The sequence below is a fragment of the Salmo salar genome, chromosome ssa28 (genome assembly GCF_905237065.1).
Source record: "Salmo salar chromosome ssa28, Ssal_v3.1, whole genome shotgun sequence".
Lineage (NCBI taxonomy): Eukaryota > Metazoa > Chordata > Actinopteri > Salmoniformes > Salmonidae > Salmo > Salmo salar.
The window spans coordinates 6722970-6745855 of NC_059469.1; the positions used below are offsets into that span (position 1 = coordinate 6722970).

General features: G+C 46.2%; 1 protein-coding gene across 2 annotated transcripts in view; it reads right to left on the minus strand.

The window, feature by feature from the left end:
• hecd2 (Probable E3 ubiquitin-protein ligase HECTD2) overlaps window positions 1-22557 on the minus strand; it is a 43998-nt gene extending 21441 nt beyond the window's left edge. The window contains exons 1-14 of one of the 2 annotated variants that reach the window (XM_014178907.2): window positions 21995-22557; window positions 20377-20494; window positions 19241-19385; window positions 18911-19013; window positions 18310-18399; window positions 18157-18221; window positions 17949-17994; window positions 16565-16674; window positions 16056-16204; window positions 12321-12444; window positions 5619-5715; window positions 2311-2418; window positions 1905-2037; window positions 1369-1457 (exon numbers count right to left, since the gene is read on the minus strand). In XM_014178907.2, the coding sequence (XP_014034382.1) occupies window positions 1369-1457; window positions 1905-2037; window positions 2311-2418; window positions 5619-5715; window positions 12321-12444; window positions 16056-16204; window positions 16565-16674; window positions 17949-17994; window positions 18157-18221; window positions 18310-18399; window positions 18911-19013; window positions 19241-19385; window positions 20377-20494; window positions 21995-22090 (1473 nt within the window). In that variant the 5' untranslated portion in view covers window positions 22091-22557. 2 annotated transcript variants of the gene reach the window in all.
• Between the last annotated feature and the right edge of the window lie 329 nt (window positions 22558-22886).

Below are 22886 nucleotides of genomic sequence, written 5' to 3' on the forward strand. Positions count from 1 at the left end.
CATTGTATTCCCATTTGAACTTTGGTGTGCTTTTAAATGGTTGAAAGCGCAGTGATAACACACTTAGGTGACAACTAATCCAAAAATCATATATATTTTCCATTGGAATTTGGTTGTGCTTCTAGATGGTTGAAAGCAGAGGGATAACACATTGGGAATTCAACAAACTTTTGGCTGTCTTTTGAGTGGGTGAAAATAGGGTGTAATTTCAATCTAGCTAGCTCTGGTCCAGCGTTAAGCTAACTCTCGGAAGTTCAGAGACATTCAAAGTTCCTTCATAGAAGCAGCTCTTCCGTAGGTATAATTTTGTGGGCCTAATTCAGATAATGCACGTCATAAGAAGATGCATTTCAAGCCAAGCTTCCTCCTCCACCCTCTCTCCCTGTCTCTGCACCCGCAAAATGTCAGTCTCATCTCGCGCCCTACACTTGTCTGTCCAATTCATATAAATAACTATAGCTTGCCCCCACCATAGAAAGCTGTTCTATTCGCAGTGATTGGTGAAGTAATTTAATGTTAAAAGAAAATTGATTTCAAAGGTTTTAAAAGGAACAGAAAGGAACTATATAAACGGAAACTTGTTTTGGTTCGAACCAGTTCAGAACTGTATTTTGCTGGTCGAAACAGTGGAACGGAACCAAAAACGTGCTAATGGTGCACTAATAAGGGTGCACTAATAAGGGTGCTGTTCAGAAAAAAATGATTGGAAAATAATTTTGGTTCCAACCCCTGGTTAAAATAAGTCGGACAATCATGTGGGACATGACAAAATTAGGATTTCCCTAGGAAATAATTTAATGAAAACACACTACTATTGGAATTTTTTAACATAGTTTACTTTAGTTTGAGCATAAATGTATTGGATCCAACTGTTAAATTTAGTGTTTTATCAAAACGTACACACATAATGTCAAAAGGACATAAAAGGCACTCTATTTGTGGAATGACCCGGTAACTTAACACATTAATATTCTGCATACTTTAGTTGTTCTATAAGATGACATCAGATTGCAATGTGTCAAATAGAAAAGCACTACAGTCTCTTCTGATTGGATCCACAGTTTAGAAGATAACCAAATTCTAAACAAATCCCCACAAAATTATAGTTCTAAAACTTAAAGCTATCATCTGCAAAGCAGCAATTAAAATGGGGTAGGGAGAGTGGAGAACCTCAGAGTATCTATGGTAAATATATAAAGATCCCCTTAAGAGTAACGCCAGGAGTTTTAGTCAGCTAACTATGTGACCTGATTAAAACGCCAGTTAAAAGGGTACAACATGAGGACTGGTGCTGTACGTTGAGAATCTGTTTACAGTTCACCACAGGCTACACAGTACCATAAATCACGGTATGGTACAAAAGGATACGGCTCCGACCAATCGGAACTCGGAGTAGTTGTCACACTTCCAGCTGCTGAACCAGTGACAGTGGGAATCCTTGAAGAATGTAAACATGCCTTCAGAGAGGAGACACAAATAAACTGCTTAAACACAACTCTGGCCCAAACATGACATAGAACACAGGCCTCCAGTCAAAGAAAGATAACAAATGGTCAGAATAGAGTACATGGGAATTTCCTTTTTGGACTGCTAGGTCCCAGACTGAATGGAAGTTACTGTAATTGAATGGATATCTATTATTGCAGTGCTATATGACCTAGAACATCATACATTTGAGTTTTTTTCTTCATTTATGGCTATGTCAACATTCTTAGTCTGGGTACTTGTTGAAACTTTAGGATGAGATATAGACAGCTAGGGCTAAAGGTGAAGTAACTCCCATAATCTTCTACTGTTATCTATGGAGAAAAAGATTATTGTTGCAAACAAAACAGCTGTAACATCTGTATCTCTATGGCTCAGGACAACACATATGCCTGATCTGTTTGTCCCATATGTCTCACCGTAGTCTGTATGAAAGATCTGTCGGATGAGAAGGAGAAACCACTCCTTGGTCAGACCGCCCATGTCTAAACCAGCCTCCCCCACAAACGTCACTTTCAGCTTCTTCTTCAAGTCTGCTCGGTTTCTAGCAAGCTAAAAGCAAGAGAACAAGTTAAGCTGTGGCCAACTCTCTTGAACTCATCAGACCTAGGCATGCTGCATGTCTGAACTTATACATATCTTGGACATTTCAGTTTTGAAATGCACTGCATTGAAAGCAGTGGAATAACTGCTTCAAATTAATTGGCTCTTGTGTGAACAGAAATAGCTATCAAGCTACTCTACCAGGGCTGGGCTGTCTTCTTAAGTAATGCTTGTGTGTGTCTGCGTGTACTGTGCCTAGATTTAGATGGGAGATGGTATTACCTCATCCAGTGAGTCACTGACCAGCTGCAGCCGCCTGACTTTGATGTTAAGAAACAGCAGGCTCATGTCAACTCGCTGTCTGCGAGACACTTTGTCCACTAGGCTTTGCTGCAATAAATAACAAGACGCATTCTTTATTTGCAGTTGCTCCCACAGTACAGTGAGGGAAAAAAGTATTTGATCCCCTGCTGATTTTATACATTTGCCCACTGACAAAGATATGATCAGTCTATCATTTTAATGATAGGTTTATTTGAACAGTGAGAGACAGATTAACAACAAATAAATCCAGAAAAACGCATGTCAAAAATGTTATAAAATGATTTGCATTTTAATGAGGGAAATAAATATTTGACCCCCTCTCAATCAGAAAGATTTCTGTCTCCCAGGTGTCTTTTATACAGGTAACGAGCTGAGATTAGGAGCACACTCTTAAAGGGAGTGCTCCTAACCGCAGCTTGTTACCTGTATAAAAGACACCTGTCCACAGAAGCAATCAATCAATCAGATTCCAAACTCTCCACCATGGCCAAGACCAAAGAGCTCTCCAAGGATGTCAGGGCCAAGATTGTAGACCTACAAAAGGCTAGAATGGGCTACAAGACCATCGCCAAGCAGCTTGGTGAGAAGGTGACAACAGTTGGTGTGATTATTCGCAAATGGAAGAAACACAAAAGAACTGTCAATCTCCCTCGGCCTGGGGCTCCATGCAAGATCTCACCTCGTGGCGTTGCAATCTCACCTCGTGGTGTGAAAGTGTTGTGGTCAGATGAGACCAAAATGGAGCTCTTTGGCATCAACTCAACTCGCCGTGTTTGGAGGAGGAGGAATGCTGCCTATGACCCCAAGAACACCATCCCCACCGTCAAACATGGAGGTGGAAACATTATGCTTTGGGGGTGTTTTTCTGCTCAGGGGACAGGACAACTTCACCGCATCAAAGAGACGATGGACGGGGCCATGTACCGAGGGAAGGAGAACCTCCTTCCCTCAGCCAGGGCATTGAAAATGGGTCGTGGATGGGTATTCCAGCATGACAATGACCCAAAACACACGGCCAAGGCAACAAAGGAGTAGCTCAAGAAGAAGCACATTAAGGTCCTGGAGTGGCCTAGCCAGTCTCCAGACCTTAAGCCCATAGAAAATCTGTGGAGGGAGCTGAAGGTTCGAGTTGCCAAACGTCAGCCTCGAAACCTTAATGACTTGGAGAAGATCTGCAAAGAGGAGTGGGACAAAATCCCTCCTGAGATGTGTGCAAACCTGGTGGCCAACTACAAGAAACGTCTGACCTCTGTGATTGCCAACAAGGGTTTTGCCACCAAGTGCTAAGTCATGTTTTGCAGAGGGGTCAAATACTTATTTGAACAGTCTCTTACTGTTCAAATAAACCTACCATTAAAATTATAGACTGATCATTTCTTTGTCAGTGGGCAAACATACAAAATCAGCAGGGGATCAAATAATTTTTTCCTTCACTGTACATGCTGTTAGCATTGGACCACTGCTTTGCTGTCACAGTGGGAGAGTGTATGTTTTCAGGCTGATGCAGTGAGATACACACTGTAAATATTGTATACTTATAGTTAAGGGTTATTCCTGATTTGAAGACTTGACCGGGAAATACTCTGGGTCCAACATACTTCAATTATGTAAAATAATAACAATACTAATAATAATAAACAGTACCAGTCAAAAGTGTGGACACACCTACTCAACACCTACTCATGTTTTTCTTTATTTCTATTTATTTCTATTTTCTATTTTCTTCCTTCACTCTGAGCACGGGTGACTGTGGAGGCCAGGTCATCTGATACAGCACTTCATCACTCTCCTTCTTTGTCAAATAGCCCTTACATAGCCTGGAGGTGTGTTGGGTCATTGACTTGTTGAAAACCAATGAGAGTCCTACTAATCGCAAACCAGATTGTATGGCGTATCGCTGCAGAATAATGGTTAAGTGTGCCTTGAATTCTAAATAAATCACAGACAGTGTAACCAGCAAAGCACTCCCACACATCCCACCTCCTCCTCCATGCTTCACGGTGGGAACCACACATGCGGAGATCATCCATTCACCTACTCTGCATCTCACAAGGACACGGCAGTTGGAACCAAAAATCTCAAATTTGGACTCATCAGATCAAAGGACATATTTCCACCGGTCTAATGTCCATTGCTCGTGTTTCTTGGCCCAAGCAAATCTCTGCTTCTTATAGGTGTCCTTTAGTAGTGGTTTCTTTGCAGCAATTCGACCATGAAGGCCTGATTCACGCAGTCTCCTCTGAACAGTTGATGTTGAGATGTGTCTGTTACTTGAACTTTGTGAAGCATTTATTTGGGATGCAATTTCTGAGGCTGATAACTCTATTGAACTTATCCTCTGCAGCAGAGGTAACTCTGGGTCTTACTTTCCTGTGGTGGGCCTCATGAGAGCCAGTTTCATCATAGCGCTTGATGGTTTTTGCGACTGCACTTGAAGAAACTTTCAAAGTTTCAAAGTGAATTGTTCCATATTTGACTGACCTTCATTTTTTAAGTAATGATGGACTGTCGTTTCTCTTTGCTTATTTGAGCTGTTCTTGACATAATATGGACTTTTACCAAATAGGGCTATCTTCTGTATACCAACCCTACCTTGTCATAATACAATTGATTGGCTCAAACACATTAAAAAGGAAAGAAATTCCACAAATTAACTTTTAACAAGCCACACCTGTTAATTGAAATGCATTCCAGGTGACTACCTTAATGCTATTTGCCTCATGACTCTTGTGTGCATTGTTGACTATGAACTTGCTTGTTTACTCAACCGTGGGACAGTATATGTTTGTTACCAGACTCTGGACTCTGACTCCATAATTCCATAAATTAACTTTTAACAAAACACACCTGTTAATTGAAATGCATTCCAGGTGACTACCTCATGAAGCTGGTTGAGAGAATGCCAAGAGTGTGCAAAGCTGTCGTCAAGGCAAAGGGTGGCTACTTTGAAGAATCTCAAATATAAAATATATTTTAATTTAACACTTTTTTGGTTACCACATGATTCCATATGTGTTATTTCATAGTTTTGATGTCTTCACTATTATTCTACAATGTAGAAAATAATAAAAATAAAGACAAACCCTGGAATGAGTAGGTGTACAAACCTTTGACTGGTACTGTATATATATATATATATATATATATATATATATATATATATATATATATATAAGGGTTAGTCTGTGAGGCACTGTCCGTGCTATACAATGACACTGTCATAGATGGATGACAAGGACCTATGTGAGCAGTGACCTCTGTCTCACCCTGGCCATGCTGATCATCTGCTGCTCCGAGTCCTTCTGGATGATTGCTTTCTTCACCACCGTGGATAGAATGAAGGGGAACTGGCAGAATGTAAACCTGCGGATGGGGAAGAACAGGTAGGAACGGGGATGTGTGGTTTTCACAATTTATCATACAGAAAGAATGTTTTGGTTTAATCAGGGATTGTGTTCTCTTGGTGTTTGATACTCATTGGAGATCGTATCAGAGCTGAATGTTATGATATGTCTGGGTTTCACTGTAAATGAAATATACACAACATGACTGAAAGTATGTGGACACCTGCTCGTCGAACATGTCATTCCAAAATCATGGGTATTAATATGGAGTTGGTCCCCCTTTTGCTGCAATAACAGCCTCCACTCTTCTGGGAAGGAAGTTCACTAGATGTTGGTACATTGCTGCGGGGATCGGCTTCCATTCAGTCACAAGAGCATTAGTGAGGTCGGGCACTGATGTTGGGCAATTAGGCCTGGCTCACAGTCAGCTCTCCAATTCATCCCAAAGGTGTTCAACAGGGTTGAGGTCAGGGCTCTGTGCAAGCCAATCAAGTTCTTCTACACCGATCTCGACAAACTATTTCTGTATGGACCTCGCTTTGTGCACGGGGTAATTGCCATGCAGAAACAGGAAAGGGCCTTCCCCAAACTGTTGCCACAAAGTTGGAAGCACAGAATCGTCTAGAATGTCATTGTATGTTGTAGCGTTAAGATTTCCCTCCACTGGAACTAAGAGGCCAAGCCCGAACCATGAAAAACCACCCCAGACCATTATTCCTCCTCCACCAAACTTTACAGTTGGCAGTATGCATTTGGGTAGGTAGCATTCTCCTGGAATCTGCCAAACCTAGATTAGTCCATCGTACTGCCAGATGGTGAATTGTGATTCCTCACTCTAGAGAACACATTTCCACTGCGTTCTGAGTCCAATGGCAGCGAGCTTTACTCCACTCCAGCCGACGCTTGGCATTCCGCATGGTGATCTTAGGCTTGTGTAAGGACAGATTTTTACGCCTTACTTTCTTCAGCACTCTGCGGTCCCATTCTGTGAGCTTGTGTGGCCTACCACTTCGCAGCTGAGCCATTGTTGCTGCTAGTTGTTTCCACTTCACAATAACAGCACTTACAGTTGACCGGGGCAAATCTAGCAGGGCAGAAATTTGACGAACTGACTTGTTGGAAAGGTGGTATCCTATGACGGTGCCACGTTGAAAGTCACTGAACTCTTCAGTAAGGCCATTCTACTGCCAATGTTTACTATGGAGATTGCATGGCTGTGTGCTCGATTTCATACTTCTGTCAGCAACGGGTGTTAGTGAAATAGCCAAATCCACTAATTTGAAGGGGTGTCCACATACTTTTGTATATATATGTCACGAATCCCACCGAAGGTGGCTCCCCTGCCTGCTCGGGCGGCGCTCGGCGGTCGTCGTCACCGACCTACTAGCCGCCACTGATCCTTTTTTTCCTTTTCGTTTGGTTTGTCTTATTGTTTGCACCTGTTCCTCATTTGTCTTTAGATTTTGGTTATTTAAGCCTGGTTAGCCCCCCAGTGTTGTGCGGGATTATTTTAGCGTCAGGTTGTGTTTTTGCATTGGATGTGCTGGCGATTTACGACTGTGATATTGTAGGCTGGCTGTGCACCTGTTTTGGGCACTTGGCATTTTTTCCACGCCGTTTGTGTTGGCGTTGTTCGTGTTGTGTTTTTGATTAAAATAAACACACAGTTCCGTACCTCTGCTCTCTGCGCCTGACTCCTACCACCACTCCTAGCAATCGTCTGACAGAATCCCGCACCAGCTATGGAGTCAGCAGGAGCAGCCTCCCCTCCTCTCCCATCGATGGAGGAACGGGTCCTTCACCATACCACCATCCTCCACCGAATCGGCTCAGCGATGGAGCAGATGATGGAGAGGATGGACCGATGGGAGAGGAGTGGCCTCCCTACCGCATCCCCAGCACCAACTCCCCCTCCACCATCTACCCCTCCACCGACGTCCGGACCCGGAGCCCTACGCCTGGCTCTCCCCAGGGAGTACGATGGAGCGGCGGCTGGGTGCCAGGGGTTCCTGCTACAGTTGGATTTGTACCTGGCTACTGTTCATCCAGCTCCCTCGGGAGAGGAGAGCGTAAGCGTCCTCGTCTCCTGCTTAACGGGACGTGCCCTGGAGTGGGCCAACGCAGTGTGGTACGGCCCAGACTCGGCAAGGGATCACTACCCTGAGTTCACCCGCCGGTTCCGGGCCGTGTTCTACCACCCAGCAGAAGGCCGGGCGGCGGGTGAACGGCTGTTCCACCTGCGTCAGGAGACGAGGAGGGCACAGGACTTTGCTCTGGAGTTCCGGACCTTGGCTGCTGGAGCGGGGTGGAACGACAGGGCCCTGATGGACCACTATCGGTGTAGCCTCCGGGAGGACGTCCGCCGTGAGCTAGCCTGTCGGGACACTACCCTGTCACTAGACGAACTAATCGACATGTCCATTCGTCTTAACAATCTGCTGGCTGCGCGCGGGCGTCCAGACGGGGCCCTGTTGGTTCCACCTCCAGGTCCTCCAGCTCCTATACCTATGGAGCTAGGGGGGGCCGCGTCCAGGGGAACCGGAGGAGGAGGCTCCCCTTGTATCCAGTGTGGTCGGAGAGGACACACTACCGACCGGTGCTGGGGGAGCTCCTCTGGGAATCGGGATGGCAGGCGGAGCACTCCTCGTCCATCTCAGGTGAGTAAGCACCAACCTCACCCAGAGCTCCCTGTTGGTCACATGTTCGTTTTAGTAACTTTCCCCTTGTTTTCTCCCTCTTTCCAGCATAAGGCGCTAGTCGATTCAGGCGCAGCTGGAAACTTTATGGATCGTGGGCTCGCATTTAGGCTAGGGATTCCCCTGGTGTCGTTGGACCAACCTTTCCCCGTGCACTCCTTAGATAGCAGACCATTAGGGTCAGGACTGGTCAGGGAGGCCACGGTGCCACTGGACATGGTAACGCAGGGGGATCATGGGGAACGGATTAGTCTCTTCCTCATTGATTCTCCTGCGTTTCCGGTGGTGCTGGGGATTCCCTGGCTGGCCAATCACAATCCCAATATTTCGTGGAGACAGGGGGCTCTCAGAGGGTGGTCAGAGGAGTGCTCAGGCAGGTGTAAGGGAGTTTCCATCGGTGCGACGACGGTGGAGAGTCCAGACCAGGTTTCCACTGTGCGCATTCTCTCAGAATATGCCGATTTGGCTATCGCCTTCTGTAAAAAGAGGGCGACCCGATTACCACCTCATCGAAGAGGGGATTGCGTGATAAATCTCCAGGTAAACGCTGCACTTCCCAGGAGTCACGTGTACCCATTGTCACAGGAGGAGACGTTGGCTATGGAGACATATGTCACGGAATCTCTGAGACAGGGGTATATTCGGCCCTCCATGTCACCCGTCTCCTCGAGTTTCTTTTTCGTGAAGAAAAAGGATGGAGGGTTGCGTCCGTGCATTGATTATCGAGGTCTAAATTCCATCACAGTAGGGTTCAGTTACCCACTACCTCTCATCGCTACGGCGGTGGAATCATTTCACGGCGCGCGTTTTTCACGAAACTGGACCTCAGGCGCGCGTACAATCTGGTGCGTATCCGGGGAGGAGACGAGTGGAAAACCGCATTCAGTACCACATCGGGCCACTATGAGTACCTCGTCATGCCGTACGGGTTAAAGAATGCTCCAGCCGTCTTTCAATCCTTTGTTGACGAGATTCTCAGGGACCTGCACGGACAGGGGGTGGTGGTGTATATTGACGACATCCTGATTTATTCCGCCACCCGCGCCGCGCATGTCTCCCTGGTGCGCAAGGTGCTTGGGCGACTGCTGGAGAATGACCTGTACGTCAAGGCTGAGAAATGTGAGTTTTTCAAACGAGCCGTTTCCTTACTGGGGTATCGCATTTCCACCTCGGGGGTGGTGATGGAGGATGACCGCGTTAAAGCCGTACGTAATTGGTCGACTCCGACCACGGTAAAGGAGGTGCAGCGGTTTTTAGGGTTTGCCAATTACTACCGGAGGTTTATCCGGGGCTTTGGTCAAGTTGCTGCTCCCATTACCTCACTGCTGAAGGGGGGTCCGGCGCGCTTGCGCTGGTCAGCAGAGGCGAACAGAGCGTTCAGTCGCCTGAAGGAGCTGTTTACCGTCGCTCCAGTGCTGGCTCATCCGGATCCCTCTTTGGCATTCATAGTGGAGGTGGACGCGTCCGAGACTGGGGTGGGGGCCGTGCTATCACAGCGCTCGGGCACGCCACCCAAACTCCGCCTGTGCGCTTTCTTCTCTAGGAAGCTAGGGCCGGCGGAGCAGAACTATGACGTGGGGGACAGGGAGTTGTTAGCTGTGGTCAAGGCTCTGAAGGTGTGGAGACATTGGCTTGAGGGGGCAAAGCACCCTTTCCTCATCTGGACTGACCACCGTAATCTCGAGTACATCCGGGCAGCTAGGAGACTGAATCCGCGTCAGGCCAGGTGGGCCATGTTCTTTACCCGTTTCCGGTTCACGATCTCTTATCGGCCAGGTTCACTGAACACGAAGGCCGACGCACTGTCCCGCCTATATGACACCGAGGAGAGGGCCATCGATCCAGCTCCCATTCTTCCGGCGTCGTGTTTGGTAGCTCCGGTGGTATGGGAGTTGGACGCGGAGATCGAGCGGGCGTTACGGTCGGAACCTGCACCATCGCAGTGTCCGGCAGGTGTTCAGTACGTACCGCTTGGTTTCCGTGATCGATTGATTCGATGGGCCCATAATCTCCCCTCTTCGGGTCACCCTGGGATCGAGAGGACAGTGCGGAACCTGAGGGGGAAGTACTGGTGGCCCACCTTGGGTAAGGACGTGCGGTTTTATGTTTCCTCCTGCTCGGTGTGCGCTCAGAGCAAGGCTCCTCGACACCTGCCTAGAGGGAAATTACACCCCCTTCCCGTTCCACAGCGGCCGTGGTCACACTTGTCAGTGGACTTCCTCACTGACCTTCCCGTATCGCAGGGGAACACCACTATCCTGGTCGTTGTGGATCGGTTCTCGAAGTCCTGTCGTCTCATCCCGTTGCCCGGTCTCCCTGCGGCTCTGCAGACTGCGGAGGCCCTGTTTACCCATGTCTTCCGGCACTATGGGGTGCCCGAGGACATCGTTTCTGATCGGGGTCCCCAGTTCACGTCCAGAGTTTGGAGGGCGTTCATGGAACGGTTGGGGGTCTCGGTCAGCCTGACCTCGGGTTTCCACCCCGAGAGTAATGGGCAGGTGGAGAGGGTGAACCAAGAGGTGGGTAGGTTTCTAAGGACATATTGCCAGGACCGGCCCAGAGAATGGGCGAGATACGTGCCATGGGCAGAAATAGCCCAAAATTCTCTACGGCACTCATCAACCAACATGTCACCGTTCCAGTGCGTGTTGGGCTACCAGCCGGTCCTGGCTCCATGGCACCAGAGCCAGACCGAGGCTCCTGCGGTGGAGGATTGGGTGCAGCGCTCGAAGGACACCTGGAGAGCCGTCCAAGACGCACTTACAAAGGCGAGTGGACGGCAGAAGAAGAGCGCTGACCAGCACCGCAGTGAGACCCCTGTGTTTGCACCAGGGGATCGAGTCTGGCTCTCGGCTAGAAACCTGCCCCTCCGCTTGCCCTGCCGGAAGCTGGGCCCGCAGTGTGTAGGGCCGTTTAAAGTCCTGAGGAGGATAAACGAGGTGTGTTACCGGTTACAACTTCCATCTTACTACCGTATTAACCCCTCGTTTCATGTGTCTCTCCTCAGGCCGGTGGTGGCTGGTCCCATGCAGGAAGGTGAGGTGCCGGAGGTTCCTCCCCCCCCGCTGGACATTGGGGGTCCCCGGCGTATAAAATACGCGCCATTCTGGACTCCAGACTTCGGGGGGGCCTACAGTACCTCGTCGACTGGGAGGGGTACGGCGCGGAGGAGAGGTGCTGGGTACCCAGGAGGGACATTTTGGACCCCCCACTACTGAGGGAGTTCCACCGCCTTCATGGGTATCGCCCTGCGCCTCGTCCTCCGGGTCACACTCGAGGTCGGTGGCGGCGCGCTGCGGGAGCCGCGCGTCATGAGGGGGGTACTGTCACGAATCCCACCGAAGGTGGCTCCCCTGCCTGCTCGGGCGGCGCTCGGCGGTCGTCGTCACCGACCTACTAGCCGCCGCTGATCCTTTTTTCCTTTTCGTTTGGTTTGTCTTATTGTTTGCACCTGTTCCTCATTTGTCTTTAGATTTTGGTTATTTAAGCCTGGTTAGCCCGCCCAGTGTTGTGCGGGATTATTTTAGCGTCAGGTTGTGTTTTTGCATTGGATGTGCTGGCGATTTACGACTGTGATATTGTAGGCTGGCTGTGCACCTGTTTTGGGCACTTGGCATTTTTTCCACGCCGTTTGTGTTGGCGTTGTTCGTGTTGTGTTTTTGATTAAAATAAACACACAGTTCCGTACCTCTGCTCTCTGCGCCTGACTCCTACCACCACTCCTAGCAATCGTCTGACAATATAGTGTATCTGATGTTGCAATCTGATATCATAAACAATAAATATGTTGTTATAAAGCTGAAAGCTGGCACAAGAGGGAGTTCCATTTATTTACAGGGAAACACAGGTATCATAACAACAAGGATTGTGGGCAGAATTGAACAGTATAGGTCAACATAAGTTTTGCTCTGATATTGGCCTGCCTCACCTGGTAGAGTTTCCATGTGTCTGCCATGTGTGATAATCCTCCATGAAGTCAGTGTGGTCCAGTGTGAGATTGTAGAAGTCAACAAAGGGCATGATGGGAGTGCAAGAAATGCTATTGGCTGCATCTACAATGAAGTAAACGTAGAAAAATAAAAATGTATTAAAGTCTCTTGGAGACAGATGTTTGCTTGAACCTTGACACCTCTGAACTTCTCCTGACCCTCAAACTATGTGTACCTAAGACAAATATGGATAGGAGATCCAGACATACAGTGCATTCGAAAAGTATTCAGACCGCTTGGCTTTATCCACATTTTGTTCCGCTACAGCCTTATCCTAAAATGTTTTAAATGGTTGTTTTTTTCACATCAATCTACACACAATACACCGCAATAACAAAGCAAAAACTGTTTTTTAGACATTTTAGCACATTTATTAAAAATAAAAAACAGAAATATCACATTTACATAAGTATTTAGACCCTTTACTCAGTATTTTGGTGGAGCACCTCTGGCAGCGATTACAACCTCGAGTTTTCTTGGATATGACCCTACAAGCTTGGCACACCTGTATTTGGGGAGTTTCTCCCATTCTTCTCTGTAGATCTTCTCAAGCACTGCCAGGTTGGATGGGGAGCGTAGCTGCACAGCTATTTTAAGGTCTCTCCAGAGATGTTCGATCGGGTTCAAGTCCGGGCTCTGGGTGGGCCACTCAAGGACATACAGCATCCCGAAGCCACTCCAGTGTTGTCTTGTCTGTGTGCTTAGGGCCGTTGTCCTGTTGGAAAGTGAACCTTCGCCCCAGTCTGAGGTTCTGAGTGCTCTGGAGCAGGTTTTCATCAAGGATCTCTCTGTACTTTGCTCCATTCATCTTTCCCTCTATCCTGACTAGTCTCCCAGCATGATGCTGCCACCACCATGCTTCACCATAGGGATGTTGCCAGGTTTCCTCCAGATGTGACGCTTGGCATTCAGGCCAAAGAGTTCAATCTTGGTTTCATCAGACCAGAGAACCTTGTTTCTCATGGTTCGAGAGTCCTTTAGGTGCATTTTGGCAAACTCCAAGCTGGCTGTCATGTGCCTTTTACTGAGGTGTGGCTTCCGTCTGGCCACTCTACTATAAAGGCCTGATTGGTGGTGTCACTTCATGACAATAGAAAGCTGTTATTTTCTATGGTAAAGGAGGTAAGGGCGTGACAGTTTTTTTTTTCTCGTTTAGTTTTTCTATGTTGTTATGTTCTAGTTTTGTATTTCTAGGCAGCCCCCAAAAATGTTTTGGGGGGGGGGCACACGGGGAGATTGGCAGAGTCAGGGTGGAGACCTGAGCCAACTCCCCGTGCTTACCGTGGGGAGCGAGTGACGAAGCAAGCACCGTGTTATGCGGTGATGCGCACTGTGTCGCCAGTGCGCATTCGCAGCCCAGTGCGTCCTGTGCCAGTGCCCCGCGTTTGCCGGGCGAAAGTAAGCATCCAGCAAGGACGGGTTGTGCCAGCTCTACGCTCGAGACCTCCAGTGCGCCTCCACAGCCCAGGATATCCTGTGCCTGCCACACGTACCCGGCCTCCAGTGAGTCTATCCAGCCTGGTACGCCCTGTGCCTGCTCCTTGCACTTGCCCTGAGGTACGTGTCACCAGTCTGGCGCCACCTGTGCCAGCCCCACGCATCAGGCCTCCAGTGCGCCTGCCCAGTCTGGGGAGTCCTGTTCCTGCTTCCTGCACTCGCCCTGAGGTGCGTGTTACCAGTATGGCCCCACCTGTGCCAGCCCCACGCATCAGGCCTTCAGTGCGCATTCCCAGTCTAGAGCTTCCAGAGACAGTTCCCAGTCCAGAGCTTCCGGTGACAATTCCCAGTCCAGAGCTTCCGGCGACAATTCCCAGTCCAGAGCTTCTGGCGACAGTTCCCAGTCCAGAGCTTCCGGCGACAGTTCCCAATCCAGAGCTTCCAGCGACAGTGCCCAGTCCAGAGCTTCCGGCGACGTTTTACAGTCCGGAACCTCCTGAGACGGCCCACAGTCCGGAACCTCCTGAGACGGCCCACAGTCCGGAACCTCCTGAGACGGCCCACAGTCCGGAACCTCTTGAGACGGCCCACAGTCCGGAACCTCTTGAGACGGCCCACAGTCCGGAACCTCTTGAGACGGCCCACAGTCCGGAACCTCCTGAGAAGGCCCGCAGTCCAGAGTCTCCAGCGGCGGTCCGCAGTCCAGAACCTCCAGCGGCGGTCCACAGTCCAGAACCTCCAGCGGCGGTCCGCAGTCCAGAGTCTCCAGCGGCAGTCCGCAGTCCAGAACCTCCAGCGGCGGTCCGCAGTCCAGAGTCTCCAGCGGCGGTCCGCAGTCCAGAACCTCCAGCGGCGGTCTGCAGTCCAGAACCTCCAGCAGCAGTATGCAGTCCAGAACCTCCAGCGGCAGTATGCTGTCCAGAACCTCCGGTGATGATCCACGGTCTGGGTCCTTCGGCGACGATCCAGGGTCCGGTGACACAAAAGCGGAGGGATCAGCGGGCGGAGCGGGGGTTATGCCCCGAACCGGAGCCGCCTCCTCTGCTGGAGGATCCGCGGGATGAGAAGGTTCTGCGTACTGCACCAGAGCCGCCATACACATTAGTCACCCTCCCTAACCCCCCCCTTTACTTTTCTTTTTTTTTAGGTGCGTTTGGAGTCCGCACCTTTGGGGGGGGTACTGTCACATCCTGACCAAAGAAAGCTGTTATTTTCTATGGTAGAGGAGGTCAGGGCATGACAGGTTTTTTTTCTAGTTTAGTTTTTCTATGTTGTTATGTTCTAGTTTTGTATTTCTATGTTGGGTTTTTGTTTGGGATAATCTCCAATTAAAGGCAGCTGGTCATCGTTGTCTCTAATTGGAGATCATATTTAAGTAGGTGTTTTTCCCACCTGGGTTTGTGGAAGATTGATTTGGAGTACGTGTATGTTAACTCTTCGTCACGGTTTGTTGTTTTTGTTCAGTCAGTTTATTTTGTATGTATTGCATAGTTTCACAGTGAAAATAAAATGTGGAACGACACACACGCTGCACTTTGGTCCGCTCCTTCCTACGACAACCGTGACAGGTGGAGTACTGCAGAGATGGTTGTTCTTCTGGAAAGTTCTCCCACCTCCACAGGAACTCTGGAGCTCTGTCAGGGTGACCATCGGGTCCTTGGTCACCTCCCTGACCAAGGCCCTTCTTCCCTGATTGCCCAGTTTGGCCAAGCGGCCAGCTCTCGGTAGAGTCTTGGTGGTTCCAAACTTCTTCCATTTAAGAATGATGGAGGCCACTGTGTTCTTGGGGACCTTCGATGCTGCAGAAATATTTTGGTACCCTTCCCCAGATCTGTGCCTCGACACAATCCTGTCTCGGAGCTCTACGGACAATTCCTTCGACCTCATGGCACCTGAGCTCAATTTCGAGTCTCATAGCAAAGGGTCTGAATAGTTATGTAAATAAGGTATTTCTGTGTTTTATTTTTAATACATTCGCAAAAATGTCTTAAAAACCTGTTTTCGCTTTGTCATTATGGGGTATTGTGTGTAGATTGATGAGGGGAAAAAATGATTTAATACATTTTGGAATAAGGCTGTAATGTAACAAAATGTGGAAAAGGTCAAGGGGTCTGAATACTTTCCGAATGCACTGTATATGGACAGGAGAATTCAATGTCTGTAGAATGTGTAGTTCAATCCATTACCACCCCCCGTTACCTCCCTGTGGGAGTGGATATAGAAGACGTCCTACTCACTGAGGAGGGAGAGGACCTTGGTGGCGGAGGGGATCCACCAGTAGCACTTGGCCATGGGGGGCAGCTCCTCAGGCTTGGCTGGGAACAAACGGGTGGAGATGAAGAAGTGGAGCCGCTCCACAAGCTGTTTGAATCGCTTCTGGGACAGCCTGGGAGAGGAGGACACGAGTTAGATAATCATCATAAAAAATCGAGGCATTATCATGATCACCATCATCATCAGAATGATATAATGGAAAACACTGAGTACACGACAAGGAATAGATTTTAACTGTCAAAATAGATGGTCTTTGTTTGGAAGCTACAGTTTGACTGCTCAATCCCTACCAACTGTTACTAAAGCAATTTCGAAAAACATATTTTTAACGTAATTGATTTAACTTTCCTGGATAAAGACTAACAACAACGGTTTCTTTCTTGTTCACTTTGTGGATAACAAACTATAACAACTATACTGGCTTGAAAAAGCATGGGACTGCATAACACAGAGGAACAATTCAGACTCTTACTTCTTAAACCAGTGCATCAGGAAATTGTGGTCTGCTTCACCCAGCGCGGCTATTTGCCTCAGTAAGTGTGCATAGATGACATATGTGGCTGGGCTGGTGCACTGCGGATTCTGCAACAAAGAGGAGCTTTTTCAGCAGTGGCAGTGCATTTCAAAAAGGAAATATAGCTTTTCATTTGGAGCAGCAGCATAAGAAGTCTGGCTTTTAATATAGACTGACATTACAGAGCAAACCAGACTTTTCCACTCCAAACATGACCTCATCCGTTCCCTTGGCAGAGAGAGAGAGAGAGAGAGAGAGAGAGAGAGCAGAGAGAGAGAGAGAGAGAGAGCGAGAGACAGAGAGAGAGAGAGAGAGAGAGAGAGAGAGAGAGAGAGAGAGAGAGAGAGAGAGAGAAATACCACTGGTATTACCAGGGGCTGACTGACATCAACCAAGTCAGACAGACACGTCTACTAAGGCTGCTTCCCAAATGGGGCCCTGGTCAAAAGTAGTGCACTATATAGGAAATAGGGTGCCAATTGGGAAACAAACCCAATAATTGCCTCGTGCCTTTCAATTTCACAGGATCCGCCACCGAATTATTGGTCAGAGAGCCTATCAACAGCCCAAAGACAAACGTATGTCATCATACACTACATTTGGATGAAAGAGAGAACTGTAGTGGCTCAATAGCCACAAAAATGTGATGGTAAGAAAGGGATAGAAGACGTGCTTTTTAATTTACTGCCCCATAAACCCCATCAAACATCTGAAACAATCATAAAAACTATGAATGGGATAGAAACCAGAAGTCTCCAACCAAAGTCTCACTTTTTAGCAGACAGAAATCCTTCCAGTTCTATTCAGCCATTTCCCAGTCTGCCCCCCAAGTCTTTACCAGACTCTGTGTCTAATGGTCGTGTCCATATTTGGCCAGTGCCAAGCCTGCCTCTAGTCTGTTGCTCATGTGTGAAGTAAACACTCTGCTCTCATTATATCCAGAGCCTGACTGAGACTAACTGCCTGGGCTATGACTGGAGTCAATGGGCCATGTGGCGAGGTAGCAGATCAAGAGTTTCCTGTGTTTCTGATTCACCTTTAGACTGACGGCTGCTGTGTTTAACATACTGAGGCCCCAAAACAAAAAGAGATTTTGTAAGATGGCTGTGGAGCACAGGCGTGCGTGTGCTTAACGCGTCCATTTGCGTGCAGAAACTGTCCCACTTCTAATGAGGAAATTGCCGTTGTTACTGGAAAGTACACCCTGTTCTCTTGTTACGTAATGAAATGGTTTGCTATATATAGCGTGGAATTAAGTATCAGCGGTCAAAAGAGCTACTTGGCCAAATCTGTATGTAATTTCTACCAGCAGTGTGTACATGTAGGTAATGCATGAGGTTACCTGAACTAGAATGAAATACGCTCTCAGGTCATCCTTCGTCCGTCGACTGCAAAACAAAGCAGACAATATGAAGTTAATTTAAATTCTCATCCAGTACGTAACATTTGCATTAATATTCAAGTCACAAAGTATAGAGCTTTATTATGTAGATAGGAATTGTTTGATTTGAGTGAGAAATATAAGAGCACTGTATGAGAGTGCCACTCACCCCTTCCATTCTCTTAACAAGCTGTTAATGATCCCCTTGAGCACTGCTCTCTGGGTATCAGGAGGCTGTTGAATCAATGTTGGATCAACGTTAGCGAAAGGTTTTCATTTCAGCAATGAACATGGCTATTCGTTGCTCTATCATTCTACATACCGTGAGCAATAACGCGTCATAGACAGCATTGACGAATTTGGTATTGATTCCTGAGTCTTCAATCGTGTTGAACGGAGCGTTTGCTTCTTTCTGAAAAGAGAAATGAAGAACACGTTTAGATTAGGACTAACACATGAGCTAGTTAAGTCGACTATCACATGTGCTAAGCATTTACCCAACTGTTCATTGCCATATATGATCATACGCTTTCTTATAGGTTCTGCTCTCATGATTAATACTCTCTATGGAAACCACACACATGTGCTCTTTTTTTTTTAACAACCTTCTGAATGACTTCATTCATTCATTTACAGACTCAAAAACAACTCTCCAAATTCCCCTTTTCCTGGCTCGCAGAAAGACTCTATTCACCGACTTTAAACACCAAAACAATGGTCACCTTTTATTTGCATTGATCAGGCATATTTCAAAATGATCACTGTTGCTTTAGCAGTTTTACCATCGTATTTATCCATTCAAATGAATTGATATAGTGTAATAAGTCATTTAAAAACATGCTGTGTAACTAGCACTGGCTTGACTGACGATACAAATATGGAACCGCAGGATTGGATATGGCACAGACATGGGGATCACCCACCTTAAAGGCAGCATTCAGTTCCAAAAAGGAGTCGAATGTGGTCAAGTAGAAATCATGGACGTGTTTCCACTCGCCGGAGACCGCTGCCCTCTCAATGTCCTCCCTAGTGAAAGTTAGATGAATATGAACAGATGTTTCTGTTTGAGTATAATATTGATGATGATGATGACACAGGTGTGTGTGTGTGTGTGTGTGTGTGTGTGTGTGTGTGTGTGTGTGTGTGTGTGTGTGTGTGTGTGTGTGTGTGTGTGTGTGTGTGTGTGTGTGTGTGTGTGTGTGTGTGTGTGTGTGTGCGTGCGTGCGTGCGTGCGTGTGCGTGTGTGTGCTTACTGAAACTCTTTGGCTGTCTTGGTGCGAATGGGGATGACAGGATCGGAGGCAAAGCGAGCCCTGACCTCAGGAGGCAGAATGTCAATGGTGATGCGATGTTGATGCTTTTGTCTGACATCAGGACAGATGGGGGGAAGATCTCTACCTGCAGGGGGAATAACAACACATGTAACCACATATAAAAACACACAAATAATCACACACAAATATATCATCCTAGAAAATGATTTTTACATCAAACAATTCCTAACTAAAATGAAGGCGGTAATTCATACGATCAACTCTACTTACTGGCAATGAGAGCCCAGGTACCAGAGTATAAGGTGTATAGGACAGGTACTCTAATCCGCAATATTATAGTTTAACTATCTCAGTTAACTGTTATATGACAAGATGGACAGGCTTGCAACCTTGGACTTTGTGAGCCATCAGATGAAACCTGCATAAAACATTTTTTTGCATGGGTCAATGAACTCTCCATACTTACAAGTATAAGTGACAACAACATATTAACATCTTGTATTTTGAAAACACAACAGTAGTGCTCATTTTACCCAGAACAAGTTCTCCCTCTATAGGATGAGCAGCTCTGAATGGCCCTTTGTCTCCCTCATCTGCATCAATCAATGATCCTCAAGTCTCTTTGATCTCAAGAATATGAAGCCATGACAACACATCTGCCTGGTGTATTGTTCATTATTTCAAAGCAGCCTGTTTGGGTCACTTTGAAATTGAAACAAGATTTTATTTTGTGAGCGCTGTGAAAATAATTTCCTTGTAAACATCTGTGATATTTCTAAGTCTCAATGTGTTCCTCTTGAACACTTTGTTCATACTCAGCCAAGGTGCAGTCTATCCCAGGACAGTACTGTTTATCAATTAGAGATGATTGATGCCACAGACAATATCTGGTCATCAAATCAGCTTTGTTAGACACTCTGTACCTGAAGGTAAGAACATCAAAAATGTGTTAGGTAGCCATACTGATAGCTCATGTTGGATATGCTATTAGGATCAAACTGGAGTAAGTTCTTCATGTCTGCACTTTGATATTGGTTCACCATGAGCTTCACAATCTCAAGACGGACTCTTGAATGAAGTAATGTGTTCATTAGGGTTACCATGACGGGACCTACCATGCCGTATGCCAGGAAGGATAAACTGGGAGGAGAGGCTGTGGCTACCAGCCTCCTTTTTGTGGTTTGAGATGAAATTGAGGGACGGATATGGCAGCTTTGGTCCACGATCAGTACCCTATGACAAAAAAAACTGAATTCATATTACAGACATTATGGAGTCTTGGATGTCCAAAAATTGACATTAAGTCCTGGATGTAATCATAATTCTAATAGTATAGATGAGAACTATGACAGCATAGAATACTGTTCATTCACAGCAAGTACAGCAGCACTTAGGCTACAGAAATAAAAGTGTGATACATAAACAAAATGTACAGTATAATATGTGGGCTTTGTTTTACTGATAATGTGTTGGGGAGTAATGATGTACATGTAGTTCTACTAGTAATGTAACAACATTTTGCAGTAGCTTGGTGGTAGTTCAACTAAATTCAAATCTTGATAGTGTTTCAGTAGTTAACTATTTATTTTTGCCATGTAATGCTGTAGCTGACTACTGGAACTACACACAAGTTGTTTTTAAATGGAAAGAAAATATTGCCTAATTGATCTTCTTTTTCGACATCAGACCTGGCTAATTCTCACTTGAAACTTAATAAGCTAAATTACACATTCTGTTAACTCCAGGGTGATCTGTTCGTGCAATTTGATATGATCATTTTTCACGAAGTAGTTTAGATGCAGTGAACTACTTTTTCATAGTGCTACATCTGCATTGCTTGCTGTTTGGGGTTTTAGGCTGGGTTTCTGTATAGCACTTTGTGACATCGGCTGATGTAAAAAGGGCTTTATAAATACATATGATTGATTGATAGTAACTTGAATTAAGTAAACTATATTTTAAGGATAGCTTTGGTATTTGAATTTGTATTTATTATGGATCCCCATTAGCTGGTGCCAAGGCAGCAGCTTCTCTTCCTGGGGTTCAGCAAAATTAAGGCAGTTATACAATTGTAAAAACATTCACACACTGTGTACCTTCCGGCCCCATATTCCCCCACTACCACATAACGTTATCTACAATAAAAAAATCCATGCGTATGTGTGTATAGTATGTATATTATGGCGTCTGTATGCATGTTTCTGTGCCTATGTTTGTGTTGCTTCACAAGTCCCCGCTGTTCCATATGGTATATTTGTATCTGTTTTTTTAAATCTAATTTTACTGCTTGGTATAAGTTTAACTTCTTTCAGTGTATAGTAATTGGTAGCTTGGTGAACTATATTTTCTGAGTAGCTTCCCCAACACTGCTTATTAGCACTCATTACTCACAGAGCTGCGATGCTGTTTTATAGCATAATAGGGTTAGGAAGAGCTGTCCAAAAGGTTCCACCCTCAGCTTTAACGTTAACACATTTCCCCAAAAGGACAAGCTCTGAGATCATTGAAATGCGTTAGTACGTTACTATTATGCATTGGAAAAACTCATTTTTCTAAATCTAAACCTTTTTCTAAACTTTTTATTGTATTTTATTTTTACATTATGACTTCATTTGTATGACATTTTTACTTTTTACTTTTTATTTGATGTCTTTGTTAATTGAACATGAAAATATTTCTTTGTCATATTTAAATAAATTAAAAACATTTTTTTTTTTTTTAAATCATACTCACAGAGGAGGAAGGATTTGAAATTGGAGGGAGTCTATCTCTTTCCCTTTCCCCCTGGTGCAGTTGTGTGTTGTTTTCTCTCATAATGTTGAGTAGCATTTCTTCATCCGTTGAAGTCTGGTTTAGGTCGCAGTCACATAGCTTTTTTTCTTCTTTTTTTTCTTAACTAAAACAAGTTAAAAGAAATCACAGTACCCGCATACACAGTACCCGCATACACGGTACCCGCAGGAACAAAACATTCGATCTGAAACGAAGTAACGGTTCAGGACCTGAAAGGCTCTCTCGTCTTCATGGTAAACAGGTGAGCTCGCGCAAAGTTGGCAAAGCGCGCAGAGACTGATGCTGTTTGTCAAAGTAAACAGGCGCGAGCGTCTGCATCCGATCGTGTCGCCGAAGTCTATTTTAGGTGCTAGGTGAGCATAAATGACACATTTTCCACCTAACTGGATGTATCGTCTGTGTTTGCAGCGCAGCTGTACATATGCGCCATGTTGTTTAAGAGGAGGTTCATAGTTACGAGCTTGGATACCATGGATGTCCTTACGTAAGTGCGCGGGTTTGCTGTGTGCACTGCCCAGTAGTGCTGACTGATTTACTTCTCCCATGCAGGGTCTGTTTAGACTTCGAGGAAACGGCTCGAGCGATTAATGTATCACTATGTACAGTAGGCTACAGATAGACTACATTTGAGTTTCTCTATAGGTCTATTCAAGGAATCCAAGTGATACGATATAGACTAGGTTTACTACCCTGCCCTACTGCCCTACTTTATAAACTCAACACGTTATTATAACTGTGTTATTACACGTGATGACTTGACCTTGCTTTTGCCTTTTCTAATCATAATACAGTACTACAAAGTTGCTTGTGAACATAGACACTTTCAGCATCT